Here is a 27,053-nt window from a genome sequence, read left to right as displayed (position 1 = left end):
ACGATTTAATACTGAAGCCATTCACGGCTACAAAACATCAATAGCAGCAATAATGCCTGTCGGAGCTGGACAATATTTATTGTGTTTATATTAAATATAACATTTTTTATTCGCTTTTTTTTTCTATTTATCTGCACTGACTCGAACCTGCGTAACACATTTCTTTCCTGTGTGTGTGTGTTGCCTGTTTTTAGAATGGCAGTAAAATTGATTGAGTGAATAAACTAACAGATGGTCACACTTTTTCTTGTCTTAGTTTTTCAGTGTGTCATGTAGGTCTTTCATCCCCAAGTAGCTTCACTTGCTTTTTTCTCTCTCTCTCTGCCCCCCCACCCCACAGGTCATTTGGGTTCATCACCTTTTTGTCAACACTGTGATTGTAGCAGAGACTGTGTAGAGGAAGAAAAATGCAGTGCACTCCTGATCACAGTGTCTATGTCAAGAGCTGCAAAGATCAGCGCTGTCATGGCAGCTTGTCTGACAGCGGCTACTCCAGTGTCCTCCGCAGTCCGTGGAAGGACACCAGGGTTACACACGACACCTGTAGAAGTTTATCTTCAGCAGAATTCAGTGAATCTCCCAAAGAAAACTTCCAGCTGTCTGTCTCACCGAAGAAGGGGAGGAGTAAAGATTCGGCGCTGCATTTGGACACAGATTCAAAGCGGGTTTCACAGGCAGCTGCAGCTTGCAGGTGTGAAACACCTCAAGGATACAAGAAAGACACGATATTACGACGTAGACTTCTCATGAGTAAACCTGCCACAGATGAGACAGCTGTCAGCAATAGATCACCATGGACCAACAGGACAAAATCCTCTTTGAGTGATACTTCTGAAACCTGGTTCAGTGCATCATTTGACTCCCTAGACTCTGTGTTGTCAGGGCCTATGTTGACAAACACTTTAAAACTGGAGCCGGACTTGTCCTTATCTGGGAGGATAGGACGTCTCTTCTTTTCAAATGTAAGGACCTCCACTCTTGAAGATGGCAAGCAGAGCATCAGTGAAAGCAGTATTTCACTCTTGGATGCAGATATGAATGAGAGCATTACAGTTGCTGATCAGCTTACTGTAGGTGCCTCTAAGGACCGTTCTCAGTCACCCCTCAGAGATGTGACAAATAGCCCATATGAAATCTCAAGCATTGAGAGTACGCCGTCAACCACACGTATACCCAAATGCATCAGGTAAGTGCTTGTCAATTGTTTTGAGTTTTAGATATAGACCTTAGTTACCCCACATGATGAGGTTCAGATCTTGCTATCCCACCACCCCATTCTGCATTATGTTATATACAGTGGTGACCAAAAATTTGTGAACCCTGGAGCTGTTAGATGCCTGAATGTTGGAATAACATAAAAATAAAAAAAAATCAGTTTTGTGTATATAAAAATTTCTAAAATGATGTTCTTTCAACTCACAGTGTAAACTAATCTCGTAACATATAACTTCTTCAAGGTTGTCTGGGGGTCTTGGTGGCTTTGCTCACTCTTCTTCTTGCATGAACACAGTTTTTGAGAACTGCCTCTTCCAGACAGATATACTGAACTATTTGTCCTAAAGATGTAAATAAACTCCGACATTTTCTTGTGTTCATCCCCTGTCTTGTCTTAAGAGAACTGGCTGCAAAAGTGATGATTTACTTGCTACACTAAAGGTTGCAATTACTTATGCAACCCATCATTTTGGTTTTTGTGTTATTTTATTTATGTCATGTTGAAGAGATTAGCTTTCATTGTGTTTAAAGGGCATTATTTTTCTATACAGAAGCCTGGATTGTTTTATATTTTTATTTATTTTGTAATTTTAATGTGCAATGGCTCAGGTGTTCTTATACCGTCATCTGAGCCTTTGACTTGCCTAGATCATGTGTGAATTGCAAAATGAAGTTATAAGAAAAAAGCCAGCAGTTCACACTTGTGACCTACTGGTGTATTTTGAATTGGAGGGTGGAGTGCTCAAATTGATACGGGTGCAATCTTTGAGCTTATTAATTCAGTAATACTTAAAAGTGATCCTGAGGAGAAATAATTTCTGAGGTTGATTTCAGAAGTTGGACAGACAGCAGGTGTCATTAGAGACATGTTAAATGCAGATGTTAGGTTTAACTGGGGAAAAGTGCCAGTCGTTAACCGCATTCATCACTCTTGACAGGTCAGTGTGTGAAGACAGCGGGTTCAGTTCTCTGACGCTCGACAAATCTCGGGACTCCTCTGAGGACCACGATGGCTCATTCCAGGAACTTCTGCCTTCCGTCTCCAAAGGAAACAATGGAACCCCATATCTGCCAGAGGTGAAAAGGCGCTCCCGTTTTCAGCGTCAGCACAGACTTTCCACGCTTAAAGAAGGAGGGTCTCAATCTGAGGAGGACTCGGCTGATAGAAAGCATGGGCATCTTCATCAGCGCTGCAGTCACTCTAATGAAGATGGAGTGTTTGTTGACGATACCACACCAAGCAGCATCGTTTTAGTCCAGCGTAGTAACAGCCTAGCTTCTGCCGTACCAGACTATGCAACCCCACACAGGGAAGCAGTTGCAAAACTAGAAGCCACGACACCTTTATGCACAGCTCCAGCCAGTACAGATGCCACTCTTCTCTGCACGGCATCAGTCAATCTCTCTCTGACACCAGCTTTGCAGCTGGTTCATGCCATGAGCCAGAAGAAGGCACAGATGTTTGTTGCACAGAGTCCTTGTCTGCAGGAGCAACTCAGGTCTGCAGCAGCACTGGCTGGGACCCCGGTGACGTTTAGGACCACGATGCCACTGTCAGGGCTGATCGGCAGGAAGATGGGCCTGAAGAAGGTCGACATACTGACGGAACTGAAGAAGAGGAACCTTGGCCACGTCCTGGCTGTCATACTCGGCCACCTGCCGTCTGAGTGCATTTACAGGTGTGGAGTTATTGTTTTAAACAAACCTACTGTAGGTCTGGTAATGGCTTTTGTGTTCATTTATCCATTTATTTTGAACCTTGTGCTTTCAAATTGGAGCACAGGTTCTGACAATTGTCCAGAATGTATGTATGTATATATGTATGTATGTATGTATATATGTATGTATGTATGTATATATGTATGTATGTATGTATATATGTATGTATGTATGTATATATATATATATATATATATATATATATATATATTAGTTCAATCATTTAAAATGCTTTGACCATATGAATACAACCAAAGTTATTGGTTTTAAAAAGCAAAGCAGTACTGTTTCTTAGGTTTGCAACACTAACATATTCCAGATCTGCTTTTGTGCAGTATTAATTTTAACGCAATTCAAAATGAAGTGTGTGGATGTACAGTGCAAGTTTTTGTAGGCACAATGAATAAATTATAATTTTCGTTAGATACTCATGCATGTTTTATTTATTTTAAGGTTTGGTCAGGTGTGCCAGAACTGGAATGAAATCATTAAGCAGGACAAGCGAGCTCGCTTTAGAAGAACAGCATACTTACATGAAGTTGAGGCTGCTCTTGAGGTAGGATTGCTGGCATGACTGAGGACAAGTTTAAACTCCAGTCAATCTAGTTGCTTCAGGAGAACTGTTCAAGCTGTGTGCTCCTGTGTTCCAGCTTGGGAGCGCTGTCCACATCCCTGATGCAGAGACCAGGCTGACTTTGTCAAAGAGATCAGCCCTCAAGTTGGTTCAGGCTCAGTCCAGAACATCTGGCTTCTGCACCCCTCAGTCAGGAAAAAAGAGTCTGTCCTCATTACAGGACAACACTTCACATTCTGGCAGCAGCAGCAAACGGGAGAAGTTTTTAGAAGTGAGTTAAAAATTTGCAAGACTTGGGCAGCACTTATTTGCATTAGCAATATGTACACTGAACAAAAATATAAATGCAACACTTGTTTTTGCTCCCATTTTTCATGAGCTGAACTCAGATCTAAAATATTTTCTATACACTAAAGGTCTGTTTCTCTCAAATATTGCTGACAAGTCTAACTCTGTTAATGAGCACTTCTCTTTTGCCAAGATAATCCATCCCACCTCACAGGTGTGGTATATCAAGATGCTGATTAAACAGTATGATTATTGCACACATGTGCCTTAGGCTGTCTACAATAAAAGGCCACTCTGAAATGTTCAGTTTTATCACACAGCATAATGTCGTAATTTTTGAGCATGCAATTGGCATCCGTGAATTCCGTGAATAAGCCATCTCCAAAGGCGTTTCAGAGAATTTGGCAGTACATCCAACTGGTCACACAACCACAGACCACGTGTAACCACACCAGCCCAGGACCTCCACATCCAGCATGTTCACCTCCAAGATTGTCTTGGACCAGCCACCCAGACAGGTGCTGCAACAATCAGTTTGTAGAACCAAAAAATTTCTACACAAACTGTCAGAAACAATCTCAGCGAAGCACATCTGCATGCTCGTCATCCTCAGCAGGGTCTTGACCTGACTGCAATTTGTCCTTGTAACCAACTTGAGTGGGCAAATGCTCACATTCGATGGTGCCTGTCTGCTGATCTTGATCATTGCTGCATAAACTTTTATTACAGAGATTAGAGCATGCCATAGGTACTAAAGGCACTGCGCTGCGGTGGTTTGAATCATATTTATCTAATAGATTACAATTTGTTCATGTAAATGGGGAATCTTCTTCACAGACTAAGGTTAATTATGGAGTTCCACAAGGTTCTGTGCTAGGACCAATTTTATTCACTTTATACATGCTTCCCTTAGGCAGTATTATTAGACAGCATTGCTTAAATTTTCATTGTTACGCAGATGATACTCAGCTTTATCTATCCATGAAGCCAGAGGACACACACCAATTAGCTAAACTGCAGGATTGTCTTACAGACATAAAGACATAGATGACCTCTAATTTCCTGATTTTAAACTCAGATAAAAATGAAGTTATTGTACTTGGCCCCACAAATCTTAGAAACATGGTGTCTAACCAGATCCTTACTCTGGATGGCATTACCCTGACCTCTAGTAATACTGTGAGAAATCTTGGAGTCATTTTTGATCAGGATATGTCATTCAATGCGCATATTAAACAAATATGTAGGACTGCTTTTTTGCATTTGCGCAATATCTCTAAAATTAGAAAGGTCTTGTCTCAGAGTGATGCTGAAAAACTAATTCATGCATTTATTTCCTCTAGGCTGGACTATTGTAATTCATTATTATCAGGTTGTCCTAAAAGTTCCCTGAAAAGCCTTCAGTTAATTCAAAATGCTGCAGCTAGAGTACTGACAGGGACTAGAAGGAGAAAGCATATCTCACCCATATTGGCCTCTCTTCATTGGCTTCCTGTTAATTCTAGAATAGAATTTAAAATTCTTCTTCTTACTTATAAGGTTTTGAATAATCAGGTCCCATCTTATCTTAGGGACCTCATAGTACCATATCACCCCAATAGAGCGCTTCGCTCTCAGACTGCAGGCTTACTTGTAGTTCCTAGGGTTTGTAAGAGTAGAATGGGAGGCAGAGCCTTCAGCTTTCAGGCTCCTCTCCTCTGGAACCATCTCCCAATTCAGATCAGGGAGACAGACACCCTCTCTACTTTTAAGATTAGGCTTAAAACTTTCCTTTTTGCTAAAGCTTATAGTTAGGGCTGGATCAGGTGACCCTGAACCATCCCTTAGTTATGCTGCTATAGACTTAGACTGCTGGGGGGTTCCCATGATGCACTGAGTGTTTTTTCTCTTTTTGCTCTGTATGCACCACTCTGCATTTAATCATTAGTGACTGATCTCTGCTCCCCTCCACAGCATGTCTTTTTCCTGGTTCTCTCCCTCAGCCCCAACCAGTCCCAGCAGAAGACTGCCCCTCCCTGAGCCTGGTTCTGCTGGAGGTTTCTTCCTGTTAAAAGGGAGTTTTTCCTTCCCACTATCGCCAAGTGCTTGCTCACAGGGGGTCGTTTTGACAGTTGGGGTTTTTCTGTAATTATTGTATGGCTTTGCCTTGCAATATGAAGCGCCTTGGGGCAAGTGTTTGTTGTGATTTGGCGCTATATAAATGAAATTGATTTGATCAACTATGTGAAGTAGATGTTGCATTGTGTGAGGCAAATGGTGGTCACACCAGATACTGACTGGTTTTCTGACCCCCGATTCCCCCAATAAAGCAAAACTGATGGATTATCTCTGCGAAGGAGAAATGCTCACTAACAGATTTAGACAGATTTGTGAACAATATTTGAGAGAAATAGGTCTTTTGAGTATATAGAAAATATTTTAGATCTTTGAGTTCAGCTCATGAAAAATGGGAGCAAAAACAAATGTGTTGCATTTATATTTTTGTTCAGGGCTATAATGTTTTCTGATGCATGTCCAAATGTCCTCAGATCACTTAATATTGCACACTTGATTTGACCGGACTGCTTTATGTTCAGTCATGACACATGCCCAAATGTCATCATTTACGTGCAGTCTAAACTGACAAAACCAAGTGCTTCATATCTCTCTGGGACAAACCTCAGCGCCTTGGAATAAGAATGGTAGCGTGATAAGCAATAACATTCCTTTATTGCTTATCACGCTACCATTCTGACAAAAACATTCATCACAAAGTTTTGATCTGACACGTACTGCTTGGGGGGGGAAAAAAAAAACAAAAAAACGATCAAGTCACCCGCTTACCATGTCGACGCATCAGTATTTGCAGCCAATCACATAGCTCTACTGATACACACAGCAGTGCAAAGACCGCCAACCTGGGGGCAGGTCGAGGCAAGAATAAGAACAGCTGAGCCCTAATGTCGAGGCTCTTGTTTTGCAACAGTGCATGTGACGTTTGCTTCAAGATCTCAGCACTGTCGGGTTGGGTTCAGGCAGGCAGAAAACCCCCTACAGTGTTGTTGTTTTTTGTTTGTTTTGTTTGTTTTCTCAATTTGTCAAATAATAGTGAAAATGTCCATCAGTTTGATTGAACTCAAGAAAATATCTTCAGATTTCATGTTTAAAATATTACATTTTTAGAAAAGACTAGTATTTCTAAACCTAGTCACGTGTAACATTTGAATTTTTGAAATGTGTTGTTTGGAGGTGTTTCTATAACAGCTATATTGTTACTGGCCATTTCAGGTCATTGTGAACCTGGTCAAACCCAGAGACTTTAAACACGTTTGTAATGGATCAGTTCACTGAGAATAGGGAAATTTGTTTGTGTGCATGCACGCAGTCAGGGATTACATCAAAGAACATTCATGAGAATGCATAACTTAGTTACAATAAAAAAAAACAAAAAAAAAAAAAAAAAAAAACTGGATGGGCTCACCTCACACATCATCTCTACGCTCTCGATCTTCCCATATCCTCTGTTAGTTATGGATGCACATCGTCTTTCACAAATCCCCTTAATTGCCCACATTTTGCGGTTAATTACAACCGTCGATCCATGATATACCGCCAATTTCTGACAGATGGCGTTTTCGCCTAGCAAGTATGAATTTGTCCAGATTCCATGTATATGACATTCAATGTATTGTCACTGAGCACTGCTTTATTTCTTCCGTATTTCATCAAGGTAGGTCATTGAAAATTATTTGAAGATGTTTTCTAGGGCAAAAACATCTACAAATTCCAAATCTGCCATCACATTTGCACCAGCTATTATGGTTCGGGCGCTACGGGCCCCATTGTGACACCAAAAATGGCGCTCTGGCGTGCTCCCCCCCCCCCCCCCCCCCCAAAACAAATGCATAAAAACAGCATAGTTTGGGGAAAGCATTGCTTCTTAATTATTGCAAACAAATGTCAGCATGTTTTTATTACATTTTCTTTCCAGTCTTGCCTTGAATTTCATGCATTCTCATACTTTATTACAACCCCAATTCCAATGAAGTTGGGACATTGTGTAAAATGTAAATAAAAACAGAATACAATGATTTGCAAATCCTCTTCAACCTATATTCAACTGAATACACCACAAAGACAAGATATTTACTGTTCAAACTGATAAACTTTGTTTTTGTGCAAATTTTGTGCTCATTTTGAAATGTATGCCTGCAACACATTTCAAAAAAGCTGGGACAGTGGTATGTTTACAACTGTGTTACATCACCTTTCCTTCTAACAACACTCAATAAATGTTTGGGAACTGAGGACACCAATCATTGAAGCTTTGTAGGTGGAATTCTTTCCCATTCTTGCTTGATGTACGACTTAAGTTGTTCAACAGTCCGGGGCTCCGTTGTTGTATTTTGCGCCTTATAATGCGCCACACATTTTCAATGGGTAACAGGTCTGGACTGCAGGTAAGCCAGTCTAGACTCGCACTCTTTTCCTACAAAGCCACGCTGTTGTAACGTGCAGAATGTGGCTTGGCATTGTCTTGCTGAAATAAGCAGGGACGTCTCTGAAAAAGACGTTGCTTGGATGGCAGCATGTGTTGCTCCAAAACCTGGATGTACCTTTCAGCACTGATGGTGCCATCACAGATGTGTAATTTGCCCATGCCATGGGCACTAACACACCCCATACCATCACAGATGCTGCCTTTTGAACTTTGCGCTGGTAACAGTCTGGATGGTCTTTTTCCTCTTTTGTTCGGAGGACACGAAGTCCATGATTTCCAAAAACAATTTGAAATGTGGACTCATCAGACGACAGCACACTTTGCGTCTGTCCATTTCAAATGAGCCTGGGCCCAGAGAAGGTGGTGGTGTTTCTGGATGTTATTGATGTATGGCTTTCGCTTTGCATGGTAGAGTTTTAACTTGCACTTGTAGATGTAGCGACGAACTGTGTTAAGTGACAATGGTTTTCTGAATTGTTCCTGAGCCCACGTGGTAAGATCCTTTACACAATGATGACTGTTTTTAATGCAGTGCCGCCTGCCTGAGGGATCGAAGGTCACGGGCATTCAATGTTGGTTTTCGGCCTTGCTGCTTACGTGTAGAAAGTTCTCCAGATTCTCTGAATCTTCTGATTATTTTATGGACTGTAGATGATGGAATCCCTAAGTTTCTTGCAATGAAACATTGGGAAACATTGCTCTTAAACTGTTGGACTATTTTTTCACGCATTTGTTCACCCCATCTTTGCTTATGAACAGCTGAGCCTTTTGGGGATGCTCCTTTTATACTCAATCATGACAACTCACCTGTTTCCAATTAGGTGTTCTTTGAGCATTCATCAACTTTCCCAGTATTTTGTTGCCCCGTTCCAACTTTTTGAAACGTTTCAATATCCATTTCAATATGAGAAAATATTTGCACAAAAACAAAAAGTTTATAAGTTTGAACTTTAAATATCCTTTCTTTGTGGTGTTTTCAAATCAAATCAGTTTTATTTATATAGCGCCAAATCACAACAAACAGTTGCCCCAAGGCGCTTTATATTGTAAGGCAAGGCCATACAATAATTACGGAAAAACCCCAACGGTCAAAACGACCCCCTGTGAGCAAGCACTTGGCGACAGTGGGAAGGAAAAACTCCCTTTTAACAGGAAGAAATCTCCAGCAGAACCAGGCTCAGGGAGGGGCGGTCCTCTGCTGGGACTGGTTGGGGCTGAGGGAGAGAACCAGGAAAAAGACATGTTGTGGAGGGGAGCAGAGATCAATCACTAATGATTAAATGCAGAGTGGTGCATACAGAGCAAAAAGAGAAAGAAACACTCAGTGCATCATGGGAACCCCCCAGCAGTCTAAGTCTATAGCAGCATAACTAAGGGATGGTTCAGGGTCACCTGATCCAGCCCTAACTATAAGCTTTAGCAAAAAGGAAAGTTTTAAGCCTAATCTTAAAAGTAGAGAGGGTGTCTGTCTCCCTGATCTGAATTGGGAGCTGGTTCCAGAGGAGAGGAGCCTGAAAGCTGAAGGCTCTGCCTCCCATTCTACTCTTACAAACCCTAGGAACTACAAGTAAGCCTGCAGTCTGAGAGCGAAGCGCTCTATTGGGGTGATATGGTACTTATGAGGTCCATAAGATAAGATGGGACCTGATTATTCAAAACCTTATAAGTAAGAAGAAGAATTGTAAATTCTATTCTAGAATTAACAGGAAGCCAATGAAGAGAGGCCAATATGGGTGAGGTATGCTCTTCCTTCTAGTCCCTGTCAGTACTCTAGCTGCAGCATTTTGAATTAACTGAAGGCTTTTCAGGGAACTTTTAGGACAACCTGATAATAATGAATTACAATAGTCCAGCCTAGAGGAAATAAATGCATGAATTAATTTTAGAGATATTGCGCAAATGCAAAAAAGCAGTCCTACATATTTGTTTAATATGCGCATTGAATGACATATCCTGATCAAAAATGACTCCAAGATTTCTCACAGTATTACTAGAGGTCAGGGTAATGCCATCCAGAGTAAGGATCTGGTTAGACACCATGTTTCTAAGATTTGTGGGGCCATGTACAATAACTTCAGTTTTATCTGAATTTAAAAGCAGGAAATTAGAGGTCATCTATGTCTTTATGTCTGTAAGACAATCCTGCAGTTTAGCTAATTGGTGTGTGTCCTCTGGCTTCATGGATAGATAAAGCTGGGTATCATCTGCGTAACAATGAAAATTTAAGCAATGCTGTCTAATAATACTGCCTAAGGGAAACATGTATAAAGTGAATAAAATTGGTCCTAGCACAGATCCTTGTGGAACTCCATAGTTAACCTTAGTCTGTGAAGAAGATTCCCCATTTACATGAACAAATTGTAATCTATTAGATAAATATGATTCAAACCACCGCAGCGCAGTGCCTTTAATACCTCTGGCATGCTCTAATCTCTGTAATAAAATTTTATGGTCAACAGTATCAAAAGCAGCACTGAGGTCTAACAGAACAAGCACAGAGATGAGTCCACTGTCTGAGGCCATAAGATCATTTGTAACCTTCACTAATGCTGTTTCTGTACTATGATGAATTCTAAAACCTGACTGAAACTCTTCAAATAGACCATTCCTCTGCAGATGATCAGTTAGCTGTTTTACAACTACCCTTTCAAGAATTTTTGAGAGAAAAGGAAGGTTGGAGATTGGCCTATAATTAGCTAAGATAGCTGGGTCAAGTGATGGCTTTTTAAGTAATGGTTTAATTACTGCCACCTTAAAAGCCTGTGGTACATAGCCAACTAATAAAGATAGATTGATCATATTTAAGATCGAAGCATTAATTAATGGTAGGGCTTCCTTGAGCAGCCTGGTAGGAATGGGGTCTAATAGACATGTTGATGGTTTGGAGGAAGTAACTAATGAAAATAACTCAGACAAAACAATCGTAGAGAAAGAGTCTAACCAAATACCGGCATCACTGAAAGCAGCCAAAGATAACGATACGTCTTTGGGATGGTTATGAGTAATTTTTTCTCTAATAGTTAAAATTTTGTTAGCAAAGAAAGTCATGAAGTCATTACTAGTTAAAGTTAAAGGAATACTCGGCTCAATAGAGCTCTGACTCTTTGTCAGCCTGGCTACAGTGCTGAAAAGAAACCTGGGGTTGTTCTTATTTTCTTCAATTAGTGATGAGTAGTAAGATGTCCTAGCTTTACGAAGGGCTTCTTTATAGAGCAACAGACTCTTTTTCCAGGCTAAGTGAAGATCTTCTAAATTAGTGAGACGCCATTTTCTCTATGTCTCAAATAGTAAAAAACAACCATATTTTCATCGCCAAGCTGTTTGCATTGACCAACTCACTGTCCAAAACCAAAAGATACTCAACATTAGCCCACTGAAATCTGGTTTAAACTGTCTGACCTGTTAAAGGGCCACACATAGCTAGAAACTGGTTTCCAGACCACATAAAATGGTGAAGATCTTCTAAATTAGTGAGACGCCATTTCCTCTCCAACTTACGGGTTATCTGCTTTAAGCTGCGAGTTTGTGAGTTATACCACGGAGTCAGGCACTTCTGATTTAAGGCTCTCTTTTTCAGAGGAGCTACAGCATCCAAAGTTGTCTTCAATGAGGATGTAAAACTATTGACGAGATACTCTATCTCACTCACAAAGTTTAGGTAGCTACTCTGCACTGTGTTGGTATATGGCATTGGAGAACATAAAGAAGGAATCATATCCTTAAACCTAGTTACAGCGCTTTCTGAAAGACTTCTAGTGTAATGAAACTTATTCCCCACTGCTGGGTAGTCCATCAGAGCAAATGTAAATGTTATTAAGAAATGATCAGACAGAAGGGAGTTTTCAGGGAATACTGTTAAGTCTTCAATTTCCATACCATAAGTCAGAACAAGATCTAATATATGATTAAAGTGGTGGGTGGACTCATTTACATTTTGAGCAAAGCCAACTGAGTCTAATAATAGATTAAATGCAGTGTTTAGGCTGTCATTCTCAGCATCTGTGTGGATGTTAAAATCGCCCACTATAATTATCTTATCTGAGCTAAGCACTAAGTCAGACAAAAGGTCTGAAAATTCACAGAGAAACTCACAGTAACGACCAGGTGGACGATAGATAATAACAAATAAAACTGGTTTTTGGGACTTCCAATTTGGATGGACAAGACTAAGAGTCAAGCTTTCAAATGAATTAAAGCTCTGTCTGGGTTTTGGATTAATTAATAAGCTGGAATGGAAGATTGCTGCTAATCCTCCGTCTCGGCCCGTGCTACGAGCGTTCTGGCAGTTAGTGTCACTCAGGGGTGTTGACTCATTTAAACTAACACAATTATCCTGCTGTAACCAGGTTTCTGTAAGGCAGAATAAATCAATATGTTGATCAATTATTATATCATTTACCAACAGGGACTTAGAAGAGAGAGACCTAATGTTTAATAGACCACATTTAACTGTTTTAGTCTGTGGTGCAGTTGAAGGTGCTATATTATTTTTTTCTTTTTGAATTTTTATGCTTAAATAGATTTTTACTGGTTATTGCTGGTCTGGGAGCAGGCACCGTCTCTACGGGGATGGGGTAATGAGGGGATGGCAGGGGGAGAGAAGCTGCAGAGAGGTGTGTAAGACTACAACTCTGCTTCCTGGTCCCAACCCTGGATATTCATGGTTTGGAGGATTTAAGAAAATTGGCCAGATTTCTAGAAATGAGAGCTGCTCCATCCAAAGTGGGATGGATGCCGTCTCTCCTAACAAGACCAGGTTTTCCCTAGAAGCTTTGCCAATTATCTATGAAGCCCACCTCATTTTTTGGACACCACTCAGACAGCCAGCAATTCAAGGAGAACATGCGGCTAAACATGTCACTCCCGGTCCGATTGGGGAGGGGCCCAGAGAAAACTACAGAGTCTGACATTGTTTTTGCAAAGTTACACACCGATTCAATGTTAATTTTAGTGACCTCCGATTGGCGTAACCGGGTGTCATTACTGCCGACGTGAATTACAATCTTACCAAATTTACGCTTAGCCTTAGCCAGCCGTTGCAAATTTCCTTCAATGTTGCCTGCTCTGGCCCCCGGAAGACAACTGACTATGGTTGCTGGTGTCGCTAACTTCACATTTCTCAAAACAGTCGCCAATAACCAGAGTTTGATCCTTGGCGGGTGTGTCGCCGAGTGGGGAAAAACGGTTAGAAATGTGAACGGGTTGGCGGTGTACACAGGGCTTCTGTTTAGGGCTGCGCTTCCTCCTCACAATCACCCAGTCGGCCTGCTTTCCCGGCTGCTCGGGATCTGCTGGAAGGGAACTAACGGCGGCTAAGCTACCTTGGTCCGCACCGACTACAGGGGCCTGGCTAGCTGTAGAATTTTCCACGGTGCGGAGCTGAGTCTCCAGTTCGCCCAGCCTGGTCTCCAAAGCTACGAATAAGCTACACTTATTACAAGTACCATTACTGCTAAAGGAGGCCGAGGAATAACTAAACATTTCACATACTATATTCAATTGATTTGTAATTCAATGTATTCTGTTTTTATTTAGATTTCATATAACGTCCCAACTTCATTGAAATTGGGGTTGTATAATCTGTAATTCCCATCATACTTCAGTATTCACTAGGTGGCGCTGTTACTGCTGCAAATGTCTTTTACTGCCACCTGGTGTGATAGATAAATTTTGACAACATAACATAATCAGAAAAAAATAAGGTACATCCATTTTCATTACACTGCAGAGTCAGTCGTTTCATAATTATTAGGACTTTTAAAAAGATGAAGTTTAACCTTCTGAAATAAGGGCACAGTGTGTCTGTTATAGTTGTTACTTCAAAATGCTTTGAAAGCTTTCTTTTGGAAGCTAATACGTTGTCTCAGTATTCTGTTGCACACTTTCCCAGTGACCCACAATTAGTACACTCTTTCTTCACCGTCCGAAGGACGGGTACTTTGGTAATTTCCTAAGAATGCATATCATCTTCAAGTTCGATATTATTTATTCCAAGTTGGACCAGATCCGTCTGCCAACTTTCCTGAAAATCTGTTCATTTTCTGTAATTGTAATGAAAATGAATATATACATGGATAAACATTAGAAATATTCCAAAACAACTGTTCAAATGGTGAACTTCTCAATAAGACTGAATTTGGTTGAATATTTTCACCATAACATCTTCCTGAAACTGTTGGCTGCAGGCTGAACTATATTTTTCACTCCTGTTTTATGTGGTGGTGTTCCAGATTGCTAAAACGCTCTTCAGTGATGAGTGTCTGAAGCCTTGCCCTCGATGTCAGCATCCTGCCAGGTGTCACTTGGTGAAAAGAGAGGGTGTGTGCAGCAGATCTGACTGTGCTTTCCGGTTTTGCACATCCTGCTTCTGTGCCTTCCACGGCTCTAAAGACTGTGGCAGCCAGTCTGCAGGCCACCGCAAAAAGGACACACGTCTTCCTGGGAGTGCTGAAAGCAAGAGAAATGTAAGGAGACTGTGAGCTGCTTATTTGGATACATTTTGGTGCAAATGCTGATGGTCAAGACACCGGTCTGTAGCCACAATGTGCTTTTCCTCATGAATGTCTTTATACCTGTGCATATTTATGTAATGTGTATAATTTTTTTTTTTGTAATTTTTTTCATCAGTCCTACTTGTTTTTAATTATGAATGAGGAGGACCAACAGAGATGAAGGTACTCTCTTTCCTGCACATTGATCAACTGTTTTTTTGAATTCCTGTAAGAGATTTTCCAGTTTTACCAATCTGTTTATAGATAGTTTTAAAATAAAGCCGTTTTCTTTTTAACACGCCTGTGTCTCATTTGTAAAAGTTTTGTCTTTAAACGGTCTGTTTGAAAGCGCTATTGGTTAGTGTTTGGCGCCATCTAGTGGTAACATTGAATGAATGAATGAATGAATTTATTCAGCACGCACATAAACAAAACAAAATACCAACATAAACTCTTATTAACATACATAAAAAACAAACAAAAGAAAAATACAACAATAACTCAGTTTCTCAAATTAGGTGCAGCCGAAAGGGCATGGGCTGAAGCAAAAGCTTGTAAACGCCCACCCCATACACCGTACACCCGTTACCATCCACAGTTAAATACACTCAAATAAGATAGAAATCAGAAAATAACATAACTAAACAGAATAGAACAATTTCATATTTACATTTACATTTTATATCTACATTAGAATATGGTTAGGTACTAACAATTGCATCAATGGCATTCCATTATTTTCAATTCATTTAAAGTTTAACACATTTTTACCTTCTAAGCAATTACAAATAGTCTTGCACCCTGATCATTACTGACATAATGTCATACACCAAGTACTGTTCAATGTCTATGCAATCGTCTACACTTCTTACTAACTCTATTAACATTTTTACTCGTTTGTGTACTGTGCTAACATAATTTCTTTATATTTCTTTTTGAACTTATAAATGTTTCCACACAATTTAATGTGGTTATCCAAATGATTCCATAATTTAACTCCACATACTGACACACACCAACTTTTCAGAGCAGTTCTTACATAATTTACTATAAAGTTACCACATCCCCTCAATCCATACTGTCCTTCGCTCTTACAGAACAGTTTCTGTATATTACATGGCAGTTCATTTTTATTGGCTTTAAACATTAGTAATGCAGTATGAAACTTTACCAAATCAGTCATTTTTAATAATTTTGACCTGAAACAATTCATTTGTGTGGTCTAGATATCCTACTTTATGCAAAATTCTGACTGCGCGTTTTTGTAATATAACGAGGGGATGAAGTGAACTCTTATAGTTGTTACCCCATACTTCTATACAGTAAGTTAAATAAGGCAAAATCAATGTACAATATAACACTCGAAGGGCATCATGCTCCAACAAATATTTAACTTTATTAATAACTGCGAGACCTTTGGAAACTTTACTCTGTATATATCTAATGTGCTTTTTTCCAACTTATTTTTTCATCTATTATTACACCAATAAATTTACATTCTGATACTCTTTCAAATTGAACACCATTTATACATATCTTTATCTCAGAGTTTACTTTGTAATTTCCAAAAAACATTATTTTAGTTTTATCTAGATTTAAAGATAATTTATTTGTGTCCATCCAACTTTTTAGTTTATTCAATTCCTCATTAATAATACGGGTAAGTTCACTATAATTTTCATTTGCATAAAATATGTTTGTGTCATCTGTAAATAAAATCATTCTCATCACTTTGGATATATTAAATATGTCATTTATATATAAATTAAATAACTTTGCTCCCAAAATTGAACCTTGGGGTACTCCGCATAAAATCTCCAAGTTATTTGATGTAAACTCACCCATTTTCACAAACTGCTTTCTCTCCCTTAAGTAACTGTATCCATTGCAGTGCAACTCCCCTAACACCATACATTTCTAATTTTTTAATCAAAATTGAATGATTAAGAGTATCAAAAGCTTTCTTTAAGTCTATAAAAATGCCAACTGCATATTTCTTTCTATAGTATTGGTTATCTCCTCTATGGTTTCAATTACTGTCATTGAAGTGGACCGCTTACTCCTAAAACCATATTGGCATTCATTAAGAATTTCATACTTTCCAATAAATGACTCTAATCTATTATCATATAGCTTTTCCACAATTTTAGAGAATTGTGGGAGTAAAGAAACTGGTCTATAGTTTGTAAAAATGTGTTTATCTCCACTTTTAAATAGAGGGACAACTTTAGCCATTTTCATTTTGCTTGGAAATTTTCCTGTTATAAAAGATAAGTTACAAATATATACAAGTGGTTTGACAATACTTTCTATTACTTTTTTAACCAGTATCATATTAATATCTTGAAAATCAGTTGAAGATTTACTTTAAAATTTTCTAACAATAGTAATAATTTCAAGTTCATCTACAGGAGAGAGGAAAAAATGAATTTCTATTTCTCTTAATAAGTATTGGAGAATCAGGACCTTTACCAGAAATTTTATTGGCCAAATCCGGGCCAATATTAACAAAAAAAATCATTAAAATGATTTACATTTTCACTCATCTCATAGTTATCTTTATCCTTCTCAATAAAATAATCTGGATATATCGTTTTTCTCCTTCCATGCTGCATAAGATCTTTTAATATTCCCCAAACCTTTTTTGTATCACGTTTATTCCTTTCCAGTTGTTTTCTATAATATAATTTTTTACTAGTTCTTAATAGCTCTGTTAGTTTATTCTTATATAGCTTATATTTTCTTTCAGCTTCCTTAGTTTTCAATTTAATAAATATTTTGTAAAGACTATTTTTCATTCTACAAGCATTCTGTAGACTTTTGGTCATCCAAGGACGTTCTACAAATCTTTTTTTACAACTATATTTCTTAATTGGACAGTGTGTGTCATATAATTCCATAAATATCTCCATAAACTTACTATAAGCCCTGTCCACCTCTTTCTCACAATAAATTAAGTTCCAATCCTGGGAATTTAAATCATTGTTTAACATTCACATCGTTGACTTTACACTTTATTTGGTTGAATCTACTTTTACAATTTTTACAGATGACTATAACAAAGAAAGCAGCCAGTTTTTAGGTGTTCTGCTGCTATTTCAGGACATAGTTGTATTTTCTAGTTACCCCCACCCCCATCTCGCGTGTTTTGAGAAGGACACACTTCCATAGCAACCTCAGCTGCGTCTGTAGTTACCGATCAAATGTCTTCAAATCTGGGTCAAAATCCTGAGCTGGAAACTTGTTTATATTATTAAAGGTTTAAAAAAATGCGTGGAGTCCTCTTATCAGGTAAGAACCAACAGTCGAATTACTTCAGATTTACTTTCAGAGCAGTGTGATAACTAAAGTTTTGCTGTGTTTAAGAGCCGCCTCATCTCAGTGAGGACAGTTTTGTGAGTATGAAGTTTAATTACCGACAATGTTTAAAACCTTCATGTATTGGTGCAAACTAATGTTCTTATTTTTATACAGGTCAATACTCTGTCCTCTGATGACACGTTGGTTCACTTTTTCAACAAGTTCTTAAGTCTGCCGGTACTGTAGGCCTGAGAGTTCTTATTTACGAGATTTTGAATGAAAAGAATGATAAATGTCAGGATTTAACGAGCTGTCTGAGAAAATCAGGCGGGGGTGTCCGGATGGCTCAACTCGGATTTTGATGCAGTTTTCACCAATTACCCTTCAAATGGACTGCTTAGGCATGGTAAAGTTTCTTTTTCATCAGACCAAATTTTACCCCACTTTTTGGTCAATTCAAAATTTGATGTCAAAACACCACCGAGAATAGGTTACATTCAAATATATAGTAAAAATTGGCAACTGACACAAAACAATTTTCAAATTGTAGCGCATGGTTACAAAAACTGAGCATGAAGCATCAGGGATGCCCTGAACCTCTGTAAACCATTGTCCATTTGATGGAACTTTTCCTTATATTTCTATAATCAACACCTTTTGAATTTTATAGGCGGACGCTTTTAGGGCCAAAACCTGGTGAGTGGGGAAATTTAAAATTCCTCATATATTACTCAATATTTTGCCTGTTTCAGTAAATAAGGCATCATTTCATATGTTTTCCAATATGGGGAGTGCATTTATGCAGTTAGTTTTATGATCAGAGGTCAAGGTCATTGACAAAGGTCAAGGCCGGTGCACGGATTTGAAAATTGCTTTGTCAAAGTTGCCGTTTTTACTATATATTTTAATGTAACGGATTCTCTGGGTGTTTTGACATCAAATTTTGAATTGACCAAAAATGGGGTAAAATTTGGTCTGATTAAAAAACAAATTTTACCATGCCTAATCTATTTGAAGGGTAATTGGTGAAAATGTCATCAAAATCTGAGTTGGGCCATCCGGACACCTACATGGCCATCAGCCTGATTTTTCTAAGAGACAGCTCATTGAATTGGTTTAGTTCTCTAGTTATTTTTTTTTCTTCCCCCTTCAGTCTTTCCCAGAGGCTTTGTTGTATAATCGGGATACAGGACTATTTGAGGTGATGAGTGAAGAAGCAGAGGTGATCTCCAAAAGAATCCGATCAGTTCTCCATCACAGTAAATCACAGCTCGCCGCTGACGACCCCACAGCACTAGCCAGAAGTCCTCTGATGGACAACACTTACACAGTCTGTGTGAGTGTCAAATGATGTCTCTGTTTGAAAATCATGAACAGAAATCCTGGTAGTAGCTGTTCATACTGAGTTAACATGAGGAATCCCTCTTTACTTTCAGTGTCTGGACAGAAACGAAGGAATTCAGTGGATTATGAAGGAAAGATTACCTTATTTCCTTCAGAGTGATTACTACTACAAGTACAGGTACAACAAAATACATGCACATAAGCATTTATGAAGTTGTATATACAAAGAGAGATTTGCTGCGACAAGTGAACTTAATGGGCATATCACACTCCAATCAACAGAATCTTTTAAAAAAGTGATATACCAGATTATGAATCATTACTTCCAACTCTGTAACTTGTGCAAGTCCTGATGTAGCTCATTAAAAAAAATAGCCATACAGCATCTGAAAAAAGCACACAGATTCAGAGCTATTTTTAACCATAAAAGTGATGTGACCTCAGGGGCCGCCTGAAGGTCAGTCCACCTGTGTCCACTTCATGATTTACTCCCGGACACACTGTCAGTCTGGGCTGTTTTGTGTCTCCAAATGTAATGTAAGTTTAACATGGCTTTTAAATCAAATTAGTGTATTGTGCAATCAACAAATGGCCATCTCTGCCTCTTTTTAACCTGCGGTGTATTCAGAAAAAATTCCTATGTCTCAATAAGACTGAATAATAATGAATAAGTGGTGTCTGATTTCACTCCTCCTGTGTTCACACAGAGCCATGTAGAATTACTGTTCCACTGTGTGGCACTCCACAGAAAAAAGTCCCTTTGTCAGCCTTCTCCAGACGGTGGATCCAGTGTCACTGGGAGCTCCCGGTAGCGCTTAGCTTAGCCATCAGTTTAGTTCAGCATAGCCAGTAACTAAAAAGGCTGGGAGCTGGTTCACATAATGGCTATCTTGTTACAAGCAGCCATTCTTCATCGTCTTTCTGTCCCTACTCTGTGATCATAGACGTGGCTTCTTCAGCTAGACTAGCCTGCGTCCTGCATAAAGCAGCAGAATGGCACAACACTGCCACACTGTGGTGCAAACCACAAACATAGCCCTTTCCAAGGTAACTGGAGACCTCGGAACCAAACGACCTCTGTAACAGTGGTACCGATAAGATCTCTGAACCACTACGATCTGGGTACCACATTAAATAATTTGATACGTGTTTTGCTGTACCGGAACCAGTACGATCTCAGTAACACATTAAATCATTTCATATGCGTTCATCTCATTTAGTATTTCTCTTGCTAAATTTATTTATTAATGTGGTGTTCCTCACATAATTCTCTTCAAGAATCATGGACAGAAAACTCACATATCATGGATTCAGGGGGAGCACTGAATTTCTTGAAGATCTTGAAGCATGCTGGCACCTGGCATGTCTCCACTGAGGTGTTCAAGATTTCTGAACACTGGGGACAGTTGGTCTGCACAATTCTTCAACATGGATGGGGAGATAGAGTTAGTCAGGTCCATCTGCTTTGTGTGGGTTTTGCCTCTTGCTTTTAAACTCAGATAAAACTGAAGTTATTGTACTTGGCCCCACAAATCTTAGAAACATGGTGTCTAACCAGATCCTTACTCTGGATGGCATTACCCTGACCTCTAGTAATACTGTGAGAAATCTTGGAGTCATTTTTGATCAGGATATGTCATTCAAAGCGCATATTAAACAAATATGTAGGACTGCTTTTTTGCATTTACGCAATATCTCTAAAATCAGAAAGGTCTTGTCTCAGAGTGATGCTGAAAAACTAATTCATGCATTTATTTCCTCTAGGCTGGACTATTGTAATTCATTAATATCAGGTTGTCCTAAAAGTTCCCTAAAAAGCCTTCAGTTAATTCAAAATGCTGCAGCTAGAGTACTGACGGGGACTAGAAGGAGAGAGCATATCTCACCCATATTGGCCTCTCTTCATTGGCTTCCTGTTAATTCTAGAATAGAATTTAAAATTCTTCTTCTTACTTATAAGGTTTTGAATAATCAGGTCCCATCTTATCTTAGGGACCTCGTAGTACCATATCACCCCAATAGAGCGCTTCGCTCTCAGACTGCAGGCTTACTTGTAGTTCCTAGGGTTTGTAAGAGTAGAATGGGAGGCAGAGCCTTCAGCTTTCAGGCTCCTCTCCTGTGGAACCAGCTCCCAATTCAGATCAGGGAGACAGACACCCTCTCTACTTTTAAGATTAGGCTTAAAACTTTCCTTTTTGCTAAAGCTTATAGTTAGGGCTGGATCAGGTGACCCTGAACCATCCCTTAGTTATGCTGCTATAGACGTAGACTGCTGGGGGGTTCCCATGATGCACTGTTTCTTTCTCTTTTTGCTCTGTATGCACCACTCTGCATTTAATCATTAGTGATCGATCTCTGCTCCCCTCCACAGCATGTCTTTTTCCTGGTTCTCTCCCTCAGCCCCAACCAGTCCCAGCAGAAGACTGCCCCTCCCTGAGCCTGGTTCTGCTGGAGGTTTCTTCCTGTTAAAAGGGAGTTTTTCCTTCCCACTGTAGCCAAGTGCTTGCTCACAGGGGGTCGTTTTGACCGTTGGGGTTTTACATTATTATTGTATGGCCTTGCCTTACAATATAAAGCGCCTTGGGGCAACTGTTTGTTGTGATTTGGCGCTATGTAAAAAAATTGATTGATTGATCTCTCTCATGAATGGAGAGAGGCGTGGTGGGGAGGAGGTGCTGGTGGGTTGGAGCTGGTGGTTGTCATTGGGATGGTACTTGCACGCACATCTTAGTGACGATCCCACCCGCTGTGTTCCCAGCTGAACGCCATGCTTTGTTCCACTGGCTGCCACATACTGTATGCTGGACGCTGCATCTGTAAAATAATTATTTTGTAGCGGATTAATCATTTTTTCTTTGAGTTGGCTGTTGAAAACAGCTCAAATCACTTCCTGAATCACAGAGCAGCGCTCCAGCCACAGCTTTTCTTGTGCGCGCTGAGCGAGGGGGTTTGTCAAACTTTGGTGAGCATTTCAGAGCATGCCGTTTCACTTCGAACGGCTGTCCCACCCACATACTTCGTTGTAGATCCTTCAAACTTGCTGGACATGATGAGGGCTCCGTCCTGAATATCCGCATACATTAACTTCCCACCTAAACTCATAGCGCCACCGGTGGTAAGAGGAAATGTCCTATTTATACTTTAAATAGGTACTGATGTCACAGTCAACACCATCAACTTCATTCCACTTCTAAAACATGCAGAACAAGTTGGTGAATGTACACAATGATCACTGTGAAGCTATGAGTAATGGCGTCCTTGTGGCGGCATGCAGAATATCGACCCTTCGCCATGAAAATACGTTCTTCCTTTTGATGGGTTTAATTTTGTCATATCATCATGAAAATTGATACACAAGTCAAGAATGACAACCTCTTGCATGTCATGGGGCGTCGCCCATGGGCGGGGCAAAATGCCTCTATAGCACCCCCTTGCAACTTTCAAAAACTCCTCCCCATAGGGTTTTTTTTTTTTGGAGTAGGGAGATGAAAATTGGTACACATCTGTGACTTGCATAGACATACAAAAACGTCTCTTGCACCGTTGGTCTTCTCCAAACAGGAAGTTGGCCATTTTGAATTTTTGTGTCATTTTGGCGTGATTTCCACAGGTTGTATTTGAACGAACTCCTCCTAGGGATTTTGTCCAATGCACTTCAAATTTCTTTCAGATCATCCAGAGACTATACTGATCAAAAGATATCAAAAGCTTTTTTTCTATGTCAAAGGGTGTGGCTGCTATGGTGCAGCCATTTTGACCCTTCACCATGGAATATCAATTCATGATAACTCCTTCATGGTTTGTCTGATTGACTTGAAAGGTCACATGTGTGATGAGGGTCGGCCCCTGCACAGAAATCGCTTTGGCCCGGGGAGGCGGTGGTGCGGACACGAGGGCCTGTATATGGCTGCTTGCAGTCCTAGTGTTTATTTTGTAATGGCTTGGTAAAACAGTTGCATGTTCTTTCCTTCTTGTATGCAGCTGTAAAAGTATGTTTATGATAGATTTAACTTCTAATTATAATCGTTTAGATGAGCTGCCTGTGATGCAGTGCGCTGACGCAACCACTCACACTGTTCACTTCTTCGTTACTCGACTTGATGAGCTGCACGTAGTGTTGGCAAGTAGATCGCACAATATTCACTACCACATCACGTTTGTTGCATGACATTTATGCGTGAAAGATTTTTTTGAACACTTCAAAATTCTCTTTGCGTAATTGCACACACCGGCGCCCCTCTCATGTTCAGTCTCTTTGTAGGTGATGATTTGTCTGAGACCTTTCTAGACAGAAGTGGAGTCATTGGCTGAGAACTGATGTTGGAGTTTCTCAGAGTGCAGCTGTTTAGCTTCCCTGACCGCCTGCCCAAACGTGTACTTGACTCTTTAAACCTGACCTTGTCCCTGCTCTTGAAAGTCACCTCCTTCTGCATTCTCAACTGTTTGAATTTAGGACTGAACCAGGGTTGGTCATTATTATACCTCACTGTGGTTCGTGATGGAATGCAGCAGTCCTCACAGAAGCTGATATATGAAGTCACAGCATCTGTGTACTCATCAATCAATCAATCAATCAATTTTTTTATATAGCGCCAAATCACAACAAACAGTTGCCCCAAGGCGCTTTATATTGTAAGGCAAGGCCATACAATAATTATGTAAAACCCCAACGGTCAAAACGACCCCCTGTGAGCAAGCACTTGGCTACAGTGGGAAGGAAAAACTCCCTTTTAACAGGAAGAAACCTCCAGCAGAACCAGGCTCAGGGAGGGGCAGTCTTCTGCTGGGACTGGTTGGGGCTGAGGGAGAGAACCAGGAAAAAGACATGCTGTGGAGGGGAGCAGAGATCAATCACTAATGATTAAATGCAGAGTGGTGCATACAGAGCAAAAAGAGAAAGAAACACTCAGTGCATCATGGGAACCCCCCAGCAGTCTAAGTCTATAGTAGCATAACTAAGGGATGGTTCAGGGTCACCTGATCCAGCCCTAACTATAAGCTTTAGCAAAAAGGAAAGTTTTAAGCCTAATCTTAACAGTCATCCAGACTGTTGGTGGCAGTCTTGAACAGTCCGTTTTGTTTTTTTTTTCTAAACATGCCTGAAGATCCTCCACAGCCGCACTGCTCTGTAGTTTAGATGTCCTCTCACTGCAGGTTTGCAGAACTTTAGTTTCTGCCTGTAGATGGGAATCAGGTGGACCATTTCATGGATAGAGTGTCCCAGTGTAGCACGTGGGACGGGATGATAAGCATTGTTCATAGTTATGTAACAGTGATCCAGAGTTCTGTCCTCTCTGGTTGGACATTTGATGAGATGTCTGTATTTGGGAAGTTCATGGGAGAGATTACCTTTCTTAAAGTCTCCCAGGACCATCAATAAAGTGTCCATATTAGTCTGCTCCACATGCAGTATCTGGTCGGCGTGCTTGCGTTGCGCCTCGTGCACATTAGTTGGTGGTGGGATGTCTTGGTCCTCTCTGAAAAGTTGGAAGCCTGCCAGCTGCAGTGCAGAGTCAAGTATCGATCCACATCTGCACAAAACAGCAGATGTGGTGAAATCTCTGCTTTTCCTCACCAGTAGCTGGAGATCATCCATTTTATTTTGCAGAGCGTGCACGTTGGAGAGGAATATTCCTGGTAGCGGTGTACGGTGCCACGCTGGCAAAGCCGTACTAGTGCTCCAGCGCGTCTCCCCCTCCACCGGTGTTTCACTGCATGGGCCAAGGTGAGAGCACCTTTGGCCAATATGCCCAACAAATCCATAAATGTCAGCGTGATCGAAGTTGCATGCACGCACACAGAGGTTTTTGTCTGTTCTGCATTCTGCCGCAATCAGGTGCTTTTATTTTTACACACCCACAAACAGATGGTGGAGGAAGACATCAAACGCATTACATTTCCCACTCATGGTAACCGTTGTGGTTGAGGACTGGGTTTAGATGTCTGACCCAAATGAAGGGAGCAGTAAGGCAGACAGAATTAATTAAACAAGAGTTTATTGAACTAAAACAAGAAACTGCGCAGTAGAAGGACAAAAACCAGGAGGACCGGACCACGAGGACTTGACTGACAGAACAGACAGGAAGGATGAGGGGAACCTGACGGATGGGACAGACAGGGCAACAGGACAAGGACAAGAAACAGGGAAGCAAGCCTGCGGAACTGCTGGGGTGAATGAAAGGGCAGGTGAGGTAGTGCAGGCACACACATCTAGAAATAAAAGTCAACGCTGAACACAAATAGCTCATTCTGAGTTCCAGTTCAAATCAACGTTCAGTTCATTCAGGAGTTCAGTTCAAAAATCTCTCTCGGTTCATTCCAGATTAGGTTTAGATGAAAGTTCAGGATCAAAGTTTCACTTCATACAGGAGTTCAGTTCAAATCAAAGTTCAGTTCATTTAGGAGTTCATATCAAAGTTCAGGATCAAAGTCTTTGTTCGTTCAGGATTTCAGTTCTACATGACACACCCCAAAGGTGTGCACATGTGGCAGACAGATGGAGTCAGAAGACTGCTCCAGGTGCCAGGCTCAGAAATGTGCAGCAAGACAGCAGAGTTCTCTGGGTGATTGCACTCAGAAACCCACAGTTACATTCACTGAAATAACTTAGCCACTGTGTGCGGACCCACTCCAGACTGTTAGTAGATCTGATCACCAATGATACAAAGTAACTTAGCTGTTAAGCCAGCTGTGAAACTAGAGACTGTGCACGTAGTTACTGAATAGTGCGGACGCACAAACTTTGGGAACTGAATTACGGCTGATTAAGCTGAACTACGTGGAGAGACACGGACTCAGAGAACTGAGTAACAGCTGATCACTAAGCAGCGTGGGAAAGAACGGACAAATTAACAGCTGATTAGCGCGAAGTGCTACGTGTGATAACCCACAGGCGGCCAACAGTGTGCGTCAGGGTTAAAGCAAGAGGCATGAAGGCGTGACTGTGGAAAAACACAAATGATAATTTAACATGATAAACCTAAAAGCTCACAGAGAAATACATGGGTGGTTATGTCTGAACTAGAAAAGTTGCAGAGGAAATAAAATACAGCAGATTAAGCCTGGAGGCTTGTAACAGGAAAAACACAACAGATTGCATTCAGGGAATGGAAGCTTAACTCAAACAGGTTGCACTTTAAGCCTGGAACATTACTGTAGGAAAAAACACACCAAGTTACACACTGAGCCTGGAAGCAACAGCGGGGAAAAACACAATAAGTTACGTTCGTGAGCCTGGAAGCTCACAGCAGAAAAGTCATGACAGAACATGCGAAGTGCAGAGGCTCCCTGCGAAGAGATGAGAGCAGGTACGTACTGAGCCCAGAGACTCACTGCAGGAAAAACACGAGAAGTGACATTAGCTCCAGAATAACTGATACGGACAAGACCAGGTTACTGACTGGGTGCGATGTAGGAGCACAGCTGGAACCTGGAGACATCCTGGTTTCAACCCGAGGAACTCAGGGGTTCTATTGGAGGTCGGTAAGCAAAGATTCTGGCCCCGAACCAATAGAAGGTCCGAGGTTAAATCTTGAACGGTGATGAAATGACTGACAGCTGTGAACGTCCGTTCAGCAGGAAATGATTATCAGCTGTGAGATGCCGCTCTGACATTTCCACAACCAGTCTTGACAGGAGCCCT

The 27,053-nt window shown here is 40.5% G+C and overlaps 2 protein-coding genes across 2 annotated transcripts in view; both read left to right on the top strand.

Moving 5' to 3' along the window:
- The first annotated feature begins 393 nt into the window (after positions 1 to 393).
- Positions 394 to 14,978, top strand: fbxo43 (F-box protein 43). Its single transcript, XM_034173850.1, has 5 exons — positions 394 to 1,186; positions 2,154 to 2,894; positions 3,388 to 3,490; positions 3,585 to 3,779; positions 14,507 to 14,978. The coding sequence occupies exons 1-5, from the start codon at positions 408 to 410 to the stop codon at positions 14,753 to 14,755; spliced, it is 2,067 nt and encodes a 688-aa protein (XP_034029741.1). The 5' UTR covers positions 394 to 407; the 3' UTR covers positions 14,756 to 14,978.
- Positions 14,979 to 18,036: 3,058 nt separating this feature from the next.
- Positions 18,037 to 27,053, top strand: part of LOC117513198 (regulator of G-protein signaling 22) — a 107,853-nt gene continuing 98,836 nt past the window's right edge. The window contains exons 1-5 of the mRNA XM_034173494.1: positions 18,037 to 18,058; positions 18,134 to 18,162; positions 18,242 to 18,304; positions 19,221 to 19,403; positions 19,504 to 19,589. Of these exons, the coding sequence (XP_034029385.1) occupies positions 18,037 to 18,058; positions 18,134 to 18,162; positions 18,242 to 18,304; positions 19,221 to 19,403; positions 19,504 to 19,589 (383 nt within the window). The remainder of the gene's footprint in view (positions 18,059 to 18,133; positions 18,163 to 18,241; positions 18,305 to 19,220; positions 19,404 to 19,503; positions 19,590 to 27,053) is intronic.

Source organism: Thalassophryne amazonica, chromosome 7 (assembly GCF_902500255.1).
Source record: "Thalassophryne amazonica chromosome 7, fThaAma1.1, whole genome shotgun sequence".
Classification (NCBI taxonomy): Eukaryota; Metazoa; Chordata; class Actinopteri; order Batrachoidiformes; family Batrachoididae; genus Thalassophryne; species Thalassophryne amazonica.
This window is presented reverse-complemented; position numbering and strand designations above follow the sequence as displayed.